A 12,119-nucleotide genomic window follows, 5' to 3' on the forward strand; every position below is an offset into this window, starting at 1 on the left:
GGCTCTTCTAAAGAGCATCCATGGTGAAGTCATACTCAATGCCCGGGGTTACACTGGCAATGAACTTAAGGAAAATCACAAGGTATTGGTCCACACGGATCCCGCCGGTGGCTTCTCCGTCCTTTGAATCTTCGGTGCCATTCACTCCCAGCTTACTGTGTCTCATAAATACCTTCATCACAGATGAGTGCTTGCAAGGATGGATAGATACAGCGGTGGTATTGTAGGACATGGGGAGGTTTTCTATCGTGGCTGTCTTATCCTTGTAGTCGCCGGAAATATCCTCATACATTTGCTTGGGCAAGAGTGGAATGCCGTTGGCGTTGAAGCCCACCAAGTACAATTTGGGCACCCTGTAAGACGTGGAGTACAGAATATAGAGATCATACTTGCGGACCAGCAGGGCAGCGTCGCTCGCAATTTCCGTGAAATCATCAACTTCCGATCCGTCCAAGGTCAACGAATGTATTTCGGCGGCAATTGCGGCATCTACATCATCTACAACATCCTCAACGTCATCTTCGATCAAATCATCAAGATCATCGAGTTCAGGCGCTGCAGCGGCTTTCGAAGAATCGCGCAGGCGTGATTTAGCATCGGCAGCAACATCCTCGAATGTGTTACCACTCTCCTTTTTGTCATTGAAACATGGAATTCCCCATTCTTCATCCCCCTCTTCCACCTCATCGCCGTCTACAATTTCAGGCAAATATGACGAGACTCGCCGGTACGACGGAACATGCCGCGTGACAAGAAACTGTTTGTCGGGCGGAAGGAAGCTTTTCTGGAGAGCAGGCGGACATGTACCCCATTGCCATGTAGGAAACTTGAACACCAAATAATCGCCCGCCTTCACAAATTCGTCGGGTGAAATCTGGCCGGTCGAATGGAAGTTGCTCTCGTTGTTGATGGGGGTGAGATACTCCCGCAAACTCGACAATTTACTACGGATGTTCATGACGGTGTAGTTCTTATCAGATAAGAAATGTGGAGTGAGATAAAGGAAGTGGGGGCGAGGATGGGATTTAGGGGGTTATGATGTGAGTTTTTGATTGGAACTTCAAAAAGTTTGGAATTCTCATTCCTGATTTTTTAAAATTTTTGTGGCAGCAATTGTGTGTTGTTTTGAGGATAGATTCTGTAGAAGCCTTGGAGACAGTAAAGAAGTTGGATGACAAGAATATGAGTTTCTTATGAGTATTGCCCAGAAAGAAGTTAGGATTGTTTCGACACTTTGATTTTGTCTGGTATTCTCAGTCCCTAGTAGGAGTAATGGTCGGGACTTAGAACTTGTCATCTCCAATACTTTCTCAAGATTGAAATTCACAGAGTCCAGAAACTTTTAAAAGAAAGTGTACTTTGGCACGTCACGAGAAAGTTCTTTAATAGGCATATATGGCGATCATTATTGACACCTGCTGATGGTGAAGATAGGAGCCACCCATGGCCTAAGTTCTTCATAATTTTTATTGCACAAAACACCACACAGGTGCGATTGTCTTTTAATAGTGTTTTAATTCTAATTCTCAATGCAATTTCATCAAAGGCTGTCATCTTTCTGTACACTATTGAGAGCCTTGGTCTTTCTGGAGCAAAATATAACTGGCACTGTTCAAGGGCATAGATAAACAGCCATTTCAGCCCTTTCACAAATCTCTTAGTTTTTCTACCTGCTTAACATTACGGTGTACGTCCCGAAGTCTCAATGTCTGTAGATGTCTTTATGCGCTGTCGTACTCAAATCAAGAGTCAAACTTCGTTTGTCAAAAAAAAAAAACAGAAAATTTCGAATCGGAAATGAAACCAATAAATTGAGATGCTTCCTTTCTTTAATTGAAAGACAAATCCATTCGGCACACCTAGAAGTTTACGTCACTGTCATAATCCCACTGAAGATTAGACACCTGTCAAATGGCTGTTCCACATTTTCAGAAAAACAAAACAAACTCAAACTAATACAACGAGATTTACTGTGCTCAAAAATTCAAACCGATATCTCTCTGATACGCGGTTGGCCAACTCCCGTAGAAGGTCTGACTGGATCCAGATCAGTGAAAATCCCCATCGCCACCGCGAATGATCCAACCAAACGCAAAATTGGCTAAAAGACTCGAACCACGTCAGTCTCAGACTAAGGAATTGGATCCATCTGTCAGAACCACATAGACCAATTCTGGCCCGATTAGGAAATACCACAACAGTCAAATACACCTGCAGAACAGATGGACTAAAATGAAAAAAAAAAATACAAAACCCTCAGGGATCTACACATGCGAGATAATGCGAAGACGCCAGCGACGCGTGTAGACCCTCCCTAATGAAGAAATACATCAATATGCTCTAGAAGAGAAAACTCCCTTTTAGAAAGTTACACAATGACACGAATCGGGACCCAACTCAAAGCCAATAATAACAATGATGACAACTGAGAGGCACAAAAAAAAAACGACCATAAAAAGAAACTAAAACAAATGTAACCAAACCAGTTGGCATCTATCAAGAACTAGGAACATTCCCCTGACTCACGACGTTGCAATGGCTGACGTAGCCTCAGTCCTATCCAAGCGGCGCCAAGCACAGATGCAAGCGCCAGACACACAGGCTGCATGTTTTGCCGGATTTGGAATTCTCAAAACCTTCCTTTTGGTGGCAGCTTCCTCCAGTAGACACAACATCGACACACTTTCCTAATTAGGGTGTGTAAGAAGAAGCGTTTGAGACATCATGGAGGAACAGCACAGGCGGTGGCCGTTTGAAGCGGTGGCGATGACTGGAGAGGGACGGCGCCTAACCATTTTTCCAGGTTTGGGTACTTTGGCTGCGGCTCGGTGGACCAAATACATGAGCGGCCTCCAAAGCCCAAAAAACATTGGGGAGTTGGAAATGAACATCAATATGATACTAGCACATAAATTCCAACTTTCAAGTACCAAATTCTTTATCTATTTGTTTGTAGCGACGCCTAAAGAGGAAGAATGCACCAAATCGGGCAACCCAGATCGAAAGACGAATTTAAGATTCGCAAAACACAAACAAGGCCAGTGAAGCTCCAGCATACTAGGCGTCTGCCCTGCAGAAAGGCCCTGCTTACCGTAAACGGATGCGTTGTAAGCGTGTTCAGAGAGGTATTCTGCAGGGACGACACCCTTATCTGCCGTAGATGTGCGCTAAATGAGAGGATAGACGCAAGGTGGTTTGCAGCCCCCAGCCAGCTCCAAACAAACGACACAGCGATCCGAGAACAGGCGATGTTCACGGGAATGATAATAAAGCAGGTGCGTCTAAATGTCGCTTGTCAGTTCAGGGTCGACGTATGGACGTGGGCGGCTGTTGTTAGGCTAGGGAAGGCTAAAGCGCGCTTTAGCACGGTTTAAACCTTTGGGAGTAAAAACGAAATCGCCGAATGACACCACCACAAATGCGCTCCAACGGGCTCGAGAACAGATCACCAACGCTTGGCTTCCGTTCGTTGATGATGGTAGAGATTCCGCCCACCGTTGAGGGAAGTACCACGCACGGCGGCTAAATAAGCACCAACCAAAAGACCTTCCCGCAGAAAAGCCGCCACGCGTGGTCCACAGTGGCTAGCTGAATAAGGTTTTCTGTGCATGAAAAGAAAGAGAAGGGAAAAAACAAGAAGAGACAGAGCAGCGAAAGAAGTGAAAAAAGAAGACTCCATTCCACCAGACACCCGACCAGCAACTCGACATAAAAGAACCCGCTTCCACCCTCCTTCTTGTACCTCTCCGCGGCCCTGCCGCGTTCGTGCCCTGCCTGCCTGTACCCGTTTAGGCGTCATCGCGCAGCACATAAACAGACACGCTCACTCAACACGTACTGTGCGTCCCAGTAAAGCACCAGGGTGTTTTGTTTTCGTGTTGTTTGGGTGGATTCTTCGATCATAAGAGACCCCTGGTGTGCTGTTGCCGAAGCCAGCTTACATTTATTTTGACAAAAATCCCCAATTCCGCGGTGTTCCTTACCTGTTGATTTCGCACCCTACTGAGTACTAAGCACTAGGTACTAAGCATCCATCTACTCCACTGCACACTGGACACTAACCACCCTCCTACTGTGGTAATTAGTGACTACTCCTTCTTTTCCTAGCACACACCAGAAGATCCTGTTGTGGCTGGAATAGCGTTAGGAAATATTAGTCCGAGACTATTGGATTTGAACGACATCCACTTTTAATTTTTTTGTTTTTGCATTTGGCCAGTTCCACGCGTTTGTGTTGCTGTTTCTGTGTCGTTCCTGTTTGTTTGGTGGTCCACTCTTTGACGCGAAATACCCGTCTTTTTCTTGCTCCATAAATCACATCTTTCCACAAGTCGTCTCTGCTCCGATGCCCATGCCCGTCGCGTTGAATGCGCCCGAGAGAATGGCGTTGGCTCCCATCAACGTCAATGTGTCATCGCCCCTTCAAAACAGAAAAATCGGCCCCGCCGGCCGCAACTGCTCGTTCCCGTTGACTCCGTCCGGGACGCCGCGTCCGTTTTTGACCAAGTCCGCGTCTGTTCTCGTCAAGTCCGAGTCGTCGGCCGACAGCTCCAGGTTCGGAAACCTTGCAGGGTACAAAATCACCAACAGAAACATTAAGGCGGACTTGGCTGCCACGAAGTTGAAGCTCCGCTTACAATTGGCGTTCTACAAGCTCAAGCAGCAGAAGGAGGCGTCCGTAGCATCCACCCCCGACATCCACCATTCAACTGCACCCCTCAAAAGCGCAACGAGTCGCATGAGCGCAGGCCGTTTCCCGCTGTTGAACACCGTGGCCACGCTGAAAGCCGCCACTGGCGCCATGCGCTTGTACCACATCAAGAATCTGTCTCTGTTCTATAACTCGCACTCTGGCCTGCTTCCTCTCCGCAACAAAACAACGTGTAAACTCCCCTCGGTGCATAAAATCTTGAAGACTCCAATCAAGGCCGCCGCCAGACGTCATGCCGCGCAGGGAACCTCCAATAGCGACGAGACCATCGACGAGACCGCGGACGACACCATGGCCGAGGGCTCCTTGCACACCGGCAACCGCAGCCGCAAAAACGACGACATCTTGAGCCTGTCGCCCATTAGACACAGCGGTTTTGGCACACCCAACAGCTTTTTGGTTGCTAAGTCGTTGTTGCTGCTTGGTCTGGCCCGCTACTAGTCTTTTTACTTTGTACGGACCGCCTTCTATTTTTGCATCACACGACAGTCCTTTCAGATTCATCATACTGTCTTAGTCATCTACATTCCACTCTCTAGCGCGGTCTAGAGAATGATCTAAAATGTTATAAACATAGTGTAATTAATGTCACGATAACGAGAATACATCCTGTAGAGGTATAGAATACCGCGACGCGTCAACGTCATGTCTAGTCGAACCTTTGACTCCTCAATGTCATTGCCAGCATGATCAAAGGGAGTTCACAAGATCACATATTGTCTTTGCTCTCAGGTTTAGTGGGTCGTGTTTCTTGGTATCATCCCCAAAATACACCATTTTGTCGACCTGGTCTACGCGTGTGCCCTCCGGAAGCTTGTGTGCCATGACTATTTCGTAGACGAAGTCTTCGGTATCAAGCTCAATCTCGTCGTTTGTCAAGAGCCGCTGGATTCTGTCAAAGCTAATCGACAGATAGTACCGCGGAAGCTTCAACATCTTGCAATCAAGAAACTTTCTGACTAGAACCTGCTCGTGCTGGGTGACCACAGTTGCCATTGGATATTGCGTCGTCTTAAGATACTCCAAGTATCGGCGGAACTCTGCGTAAGGCGTAAGTGCTGTTCCCATTAGAGGCTCCAAAAGCTGCACAAGCTCCAGCGGAAAGAGACCAAAGACCTGCTTCTCCTCCAAATACCGCTGTACCACCTTTTTGCGATGATCTGTACCGCACAACAAATAGTACATGGCTACTTTTACATGAATTGAGTCAACTACAAAGCTCAGGGCCTGGGCGGACGACAACACCGTCAATTTTTTAGTGATGAGTTCCGTCAACTTGAGAATTGACACGTTTCCAAACAAGTACTGATAATCGGAGACGAGATCGTAGTACTTGATCAGAGCCAAAGTGTGTTTTTCGTCATTTCCCAAACTAGTCGGAGAGAGATGCGAGAGCGCTCGGACTAAGGGGTCTACCATATCACGGCGCGGTCCTTCTTGCGGGAAGTACATCCATAGTTCCAAAAGGCACAAATTGACGATATCTTTGTGTTTCCCGAGGTCCAATTGCGATACGACATGTGCTACTGAGTCCAATTCCAGACACGGACGAGGAAGCAGGGCTAGGAATTCCGCCAAAAGCTGGTACGAGGCATCTTCGTTGTCGGGGAGATGCAAATTCCGTGCCTTTTCTAGATATGACATGGTATACGAGGAAATTCCGTGAATGGTGGAGGTGAAATATGTGGGTGCTGTGCAGGAACGAAGGAATTCACCGGGGCCTGGGAATATGGGGAGGCAGCTGATATTTATAGTTCGGAATTTCTGGAAAGCGGGGATATGTGAAGTGCTTTTTGATTTCATTTTTGTGTTTAACGAAATTTGTGTTGTGATCCCTGTTGGCAGGATACATGGTGGTCGAAGAGGGAACCAGCGATGCATGGCAATTGGGGTTGTGGGTTAGTAATTCTGGTCACATGATTTTAATAATCGCTACTTTAAGCAGCTTGTAGCAAATATTATTCATTCTTTGATCAGATATGTGCGGGACAGACCAGTAATATAGACAAGGCTAGAAACGTATCCATAGAAATCTAGAGATTATAAAAACTTGAAATAGAAGCGACGATCATTTCCACGAAACGATTCGTTTTTTTGACTTCTCACATGCCGCCTAACCAACCTCTCACCCTCTACAACTCACTATGTCCATTCCCACACACATTGTACAAACAGAAACCAAAAACCTATCCAACACCAACATTAACTTCCAGAAAAACAATGCAAACAAAATCGAACAAAGCAATACAAAATCTAAATTCTGCACAATCCGTACATCTCCTAAAAAAATATCACTCTCCAATTATTCTCTTACAGAATAATCCGATCCCGATCTGGGTCGATGCAGCCTGCAGACAGCCAGACGCACCTCGTATACGACGAAAAGTATAAATAAAGCCCATCTCCCCCCATTCTCCACCAACATCCAACAGTATAGCCATGTGCAAGTGGACGACTCTCATTTCTGCCTGTGTGGTGATCTTGGCTGCCCTCGAGGCCAGTTTCCGCACCTGGCTCCCCTCCCACTTTGTCTTTGAAAAAGAGGTTTTGCAACAATTGGTCCAAGAGACCTTAGTCCACCATCCAGACGGAAACGCCACCGCCATTATGATCGACTTGGCTCCAAGAATCAAGGAGAGATACCCGGGAATCATCAACGACTTAAACTTTGACGATTGGGTCTACAACAACGCCGGAGGTGCCATGGGTACCATGTTCATTCTCCATGCGTCAATCAGTGAATACTTGATTTTCTTTGGAACCGCCGTGGGCACCGAGGGCCACACCGGTGTGCACTACGCTGACGACTACTTCACAATCTTAAGTGGATACCAAATGGCCAGCAAACCAGAGAGTTTGGTGCCTGAGGTGTACTATCCTGGAGACCAGCACCACTTGGTGAGGGGTGAGGTGAAACAGTACTCCATGCCAAGCGAAGCATTTGCGTTGGAGTTGGCACAAGGATGGATTCCTGCCATGTTGCCATTCGGGTTTGTTTCGGTGGTGTGTCTGACATTGGATCCATACTCATTCTACAGAACCGCGTACTTCACTGCAAAGGATATGTTGCAGAACTTGATGAAGGGCAAATTGTAAGAACGAGGAAGAACGACGTAAGCGATTTTGATATTCGGCAAAATTATTTATATTATAGATATACATTCACAGAGCTACTCCCAGTGGTGATTTGGATTACAGATCCACCACCAGATCCTTGTACGACTACACACTACTGACTACACAGAGCTCACTACAGATTACTACACACCTGCCAGTACTTATTGTCACACATTTTGGCGAAGAAAGTCACTGAAACCAAAGACGTCATTCAGCACATGTATACCCCGCATTTCATGGCAGCAATATATAAAAGGACCCGTTCCCGCCTCTTTTTTTTATCCCTTCGCTAGTGACTATCCTCGCCCAAATTACGAGCCCGCGTCCTGCACGCCTGCAGACTGCAACGGTCGTTTATAGTCAACCTCCCTGCATCAACAAAGCAGACCCCCCGTCTTATCTGTCATTGATACCCACCACTTATTCCGCAAACCTTGTGAGTTTTGCTTGTGCCGGGCTGATTTTTAGTTTGGGAGAATCTCTACGAAACGCCTTATCTACAGGTGCAATTTTTTGCGAAATCGGCCTACAATTCGGACCCCTGTGATTCTTTATCTCCACAAAATTCACTCGGAAACCCCTTCCCGCCAATCGACGCCATAAACAGCTCAACCAATAGGAATACTCGCCATTCCAATTATCAAAGTTTTCATTGTAGAGACCTCGTTGCTTCCCCCCTTGCATCCCACGTTTTGTCCATATCATGACCGATAGACTCGAAAATGAGCGGTTTCCGCTCCTCCACAACCATTCACGTAGAAACTCGGTCACAGCAGAGGTCAACGAAAATGATATCATTGCCTATGTCCAGCTGAGAAGAGCATCCATTGTCTCCGTGGGCACTGGAAAGATGCCTTCCCATTTTGCATTGACTCTGAAGATGTCCCGCTCCAGTTTGAATGAGGGGTTGCACCCTGTGCGGTCAACGACATCGACGTTGGGCGATGTGAGCGAGATTTTGTCGGTGCACTCCAAATCGCTCATCAATGAGCCACATACATCTGTAGGAACCGAGGCAAAGGTCTTGATGCGGTACTCAGGACCCTTGATCGTGACATTTCTCTTGCAATACTCGCTCACCGTTGCCTCTGTGTTTTCCGTTGGCCGGTTGGGCTCCGTAGAGTTGGCCGCCGTGTCTTTGTCGAGTATGACCGCCAACATTAGTGGATACGCCATTATTCAGGGTGTTTCGACCTGTCTTGACACATTGTGTGCCCAGGCGTTTGGCCGTAAAGACTTCAATACTGTAGGAATGCATTTTATCCGGTGCACGTATCTTTTGATGTTGCTTTACATTCCCATCTTCGTTTTGTGGGTGTTCTTCTCGGAACTGATTTTACTCAAGTTGGTTGGCGCGGACAAGCAGGACTTGGTCGCCTACGCCAGCCAGTACTTGCAGGTTTTGGCGTTTGGAATACCGGGCTTCATTGTATTCGAGAATTTGAAGCATTTTCTACAGTCCCAGGGTATCTTCCACGCATCGACATATGTTCTCTTGTTCTGTGCTCCGCTCAATGCTTTGATGAACTACGTCCTTGTCTGGGACGAAAAAATTGGAATGGGCTTTATTGGTGCGCCCTTGTCGGTGGTCATTACAAATTGGATCATGTGCTTCTTCTTATTGGGCTACACCATCTACGTGAACGGCTATCAATGCTTGCCTCGTCAAAGCTTGTTGCATGAATCGTATTTTAGAAACTGGAATAGAATGATCAAGTTGTCCATTCCTGGTGTGTTGATGGTCGAAGCAGAGTGGTTGGCTTTCGAAATCATCACTTTCACTGCCTCCACATTTGGAACAGATGCCTTGGCTGCCCAGTCCATTGTTTCCACCACCTGTGTGTTGCTTTATCAAGTCCCATTCGCATTGTCCATTGCTGCATCCACGAGAATTGCTTGGTACATTGGCGCAGCAGCAAAAAATGCCTCATTAATAGCTGCAAAGACAGCCATGTACTGTGCTCTTGTTTTAGGATGTTTGAACGCTTTGGTCTTGTACCAATTCAGAGTGTTCTTTGCATCTTTGTACACCAGCGACTCATCTGTTATAGAGCTTGCTTCCCAGGTTCTTGTCATTGGTGCAATCTACCAAATCAATGACTTTTTGGCCTGTATCACGGGAGGAATTCTTCGTGGACAAGGTAGACAGCACATCGGAGGCATCATGAACCTTGTGTCGTACTATTTTGTCGCGTTGCCATTTGCATTCCTCATTGCCTTCCACTTCGAAATGAAGTTGTTCGGGTTATGGATCGGTATGATCATCGGATTGTTGTTTGTCTCTATCTTCCAGACCTATTTTGTAGTTACCAGCGACTGGGACCACATCATCCTGGAGTGCATCAACGAGGGTATTGTAGAGGATGGAGCGCTTCTGATTGATGCCCATTCCCTTGTTCCAGCAATGCTGTCGAACCACTTGGTCTAAGCCAATTATTAGTGTTGTATCTGCAGAAACGACAGATCATTAGCTTTCACGGGGCCAACGGAGGTAAGAGCGCCGTTAGCCACCAGTCATATATTTAATATATTATCTAATTTGATTGCATACTCAACTATCGAATATATCTGCTATACATTTCTATTCCCTTACATTTGTTCATTAGTATCTATTTACATGGCAGGAGCATTCTCAAATGGCAACCCGAGTGAGCTCAACAACACACGGGCAGCATCATCGGTACGCGCAGAGGTCTTGAATGTGATGTGGAAACCGAAAAGGTTGGGGAACAACTCCTGGAAGTGTTCAATCTCTGGGAAGAACTTGACGTCCTCTGGATCCAAACCAATGGAAATGTTACCGAACTTGTCACCAGACTTCTTGGGCACACCGCGGAACGTTCTTATTCTGGGCAACACCAATTCGGTGAGCGTCAGCAAGAACTGGCTCATGTCGGAGCCGGTCAACTCCACCTTGGCACCACATCTCTTTCCCATACGCACCTTCCAACTCAAGTCGTTGATCTTCGATTTGACAGGCTTGGGCTTCACGTTTGTGATCTGGGCCAACTGCAAGCTGGTGGAGATGTTGAGCCATGGGTATACATGGGCATCTTTAGCGTAGAGATTGAGCGAGATCCCCGTAAGCTCAGGGATGTTGGTGGGACCAATGGGGTACACATCACGTGTGGGTCTTCCGAACCCGCGAGGCTTTCTTTTGTGACGATACAACGCATATGGAGAGGTTGGGTCGTGGTCTCTGAGTTTCTGACCGCGGACGACCTCAGCGTCGTGCTCGTAGAAATACAACATCAAGTCGCTCTTGAGCGAGTTGCGGTAGTGTTCGGCAACACGATCCTGTTCGATTTCGGTTGGTCTGAAGCCTACAGATTCGATGTCATCTTTGGGGATGGAGACCTCGTCGTACTTGGGCATCAAGGCACTTTTTTTGATTTTGACAAGATGGTGCACGGGCTGGACCGTCGAGTAGCCGCCGAGACGGGCGCCGGCGGTCGAGAACAGGCGCAGACACTGTTTCAACATTGAAGAAGATGTAGTATGGTGGAATTTTTCAGTGGTGTACAGGAAGTCTGGAGAAAGGACCTTAAGGTGGGGGACGGGGGGTATTTATATGTTTTTTTTAAGTTGGAGGGTTTTGAAAATGGTTGATTATATTTGAGGGATTTAATTTGGAGATGCTTTTGTGTATGTGTTTTGGCGGTGTGGTTGGGTATGTGTGATTCTGTCTTACAGATAGAGGGGGGAAGTGGATCTAGGAAGTTTGGAGTGAGAAAGGAAATTTTTCTTTTTCTTCTTTTTTAGAGATCTTGAAAAATCAGATAGTATGTATTTACTTTACTGAATGTGAGTCAGAAATGAGCTTTGATGAATACTGTAAGACAATCTGGATAGACAGAACAGATATGCAAAATTTCATCAACTGATTTCTTTTCGAAAACTTTAAAGAGTTCTTTTTGGTTTTGATGTTTGATTTCGTGGTTTTAGAAAAGAAAACGACTGGAACATATCTTCTAGTCTTCTATGGATGCTCAACAGATCCGAATAAGCCCGCGCATACAAAAAAGGAAGGTCTCAGAATAGAAAAATCAAAAGAAAGTTCATTTTCAACGATTCTTAAAGTGTCTCCCATCATTTAGCATACAGTACCTGATAAACTTCTGCAAAACCAATAGAGTCCCCAAACAGAACCTCACACAATAGTCCCACTATTCAACAAAAGAGAATTCATTTACTTTCCAAATTAATTCCCAAATCAACTTTCATCACTCCACAAATTACCTCTTGTACCCCAGAATTAGCATTCACACATCGTCTCTTCACATACACCTTC

General features: G+C 46.3%; 6 protein-coding genes across 6 annotated transcripts; 3 read left to right on the forward strand and 3 right to left on the reverse strand.

The window, feature by feature from the left end:
- Positions 1-7: 7 nt before the first annotated feature.
- Positions 8-958, reverse strand: PUMCH_002893 (uncharacterized protein; the record flags this gene model as incomplete). Its single annotated transcript, XM_063021885.1, has 1 exon — positions 8-958. One exon carries the CDS (start codon positions 956-958, stop codon positions 8-10), a length of 951 nt encoding a protein of 316 aa, XP_062877955.1.
- A 3,387-nt stretch (positions 959-4,345) lies between these two features.
- PUMCH_002894 (uncharacterized protein) lies at positions 4,346-5,152 on the forward strand (the record flags this gene model as incomplete). Its single annotated transcript, XM_063021886.1, has 1 exon — positions 4,346-5,152. The coding sequence occupies one exon, from the start codon at positions 4,346-4,348 to the stop codon at positions 5,150-5,152; it is 807 nt and encodes a 268-aa protein (XP_062877956.1).
- Positions 5,153-5,401: 249 nt separating this feature from the next.
- On the reverse strand, positions 5,402-6,592 carry PUMCH_002895 (uncharacterized protein; the record flags this gene model as incomplete). Its single annotated transcript, XM_063021887.1, has 1 exon — positions 5,402-6,592. One exon carries the CDS (start codon positions 6,590-6,592, stop codon positions 5,402-5,404), a length of 1,191 nt encoding a protein of 396 aa, XP_062877957.1.
- Positions 6,593-7,150: 558 nt separating this feature from the next.
- Positions 7,151-7,807, forward strand: PUMCH_002896 (uncharacterized protein; the record flags this gene model as incomplete). The annotated part of the gene is made up of 1 exon (XM_063021888.1): positions 7,151-7,807. One exon carries the CDS (start codon positions 7,151-7,153, stop codon positions 7,805-7,807), a length of 657 nt encoding a protein of 218 aa, XP_062877958.1.
- Positions 7,808-8,531: 724 nt separating this feature from the next.
- Positions 8,532-10,256, forward strand: PUMCH_002897 (uncharacterized protein; the record flags this gene model as incomplete). Its single annotated transcript, XM_063021889.1, has 1 exon — positions 8,532-10,256. The coding sequence occupies one exon, from the start codon at positions 8,532-8,534 to the stop codon at positions 10,254-10,256; it is 1,725 nt and encodes a 574-aa protein (XP_062877959.1).
- A 185-nt stretch (positions 10,257-10,441) lies between these two features.
- On the reverse strand, positions 10,442-11,311 carry PUMCH_002898 (uncharacterized protein; the record flags this gene model as incomplete). Its single annotated transcript, XM_063021890.1, has 1 exon — positions 10,442-11,311. The coding sequence occupies one exon, from the start codon at positions 11,309-11,311 to the stop codon at positions 10,442-10,444; it is 870 nt and encodes a 289-aa protein (XP_062877960.1).
- Between the last annotated feature and the right edge of the window lie 808 nt (positions 11,312-12,119).

This window comes from Australozyma saopauloensis, chromosome 3 (genome assembly GCF_035610405.1).
Source record: "Australozyma saopauloensis chromosome 3, complete sequence".
NCBI lineage: Eukaryota > Fungi > Ascomycota > Pichiomycetes > Serinales > Metschnikowiaceae > Australozyma > Australozyma saopauloensis.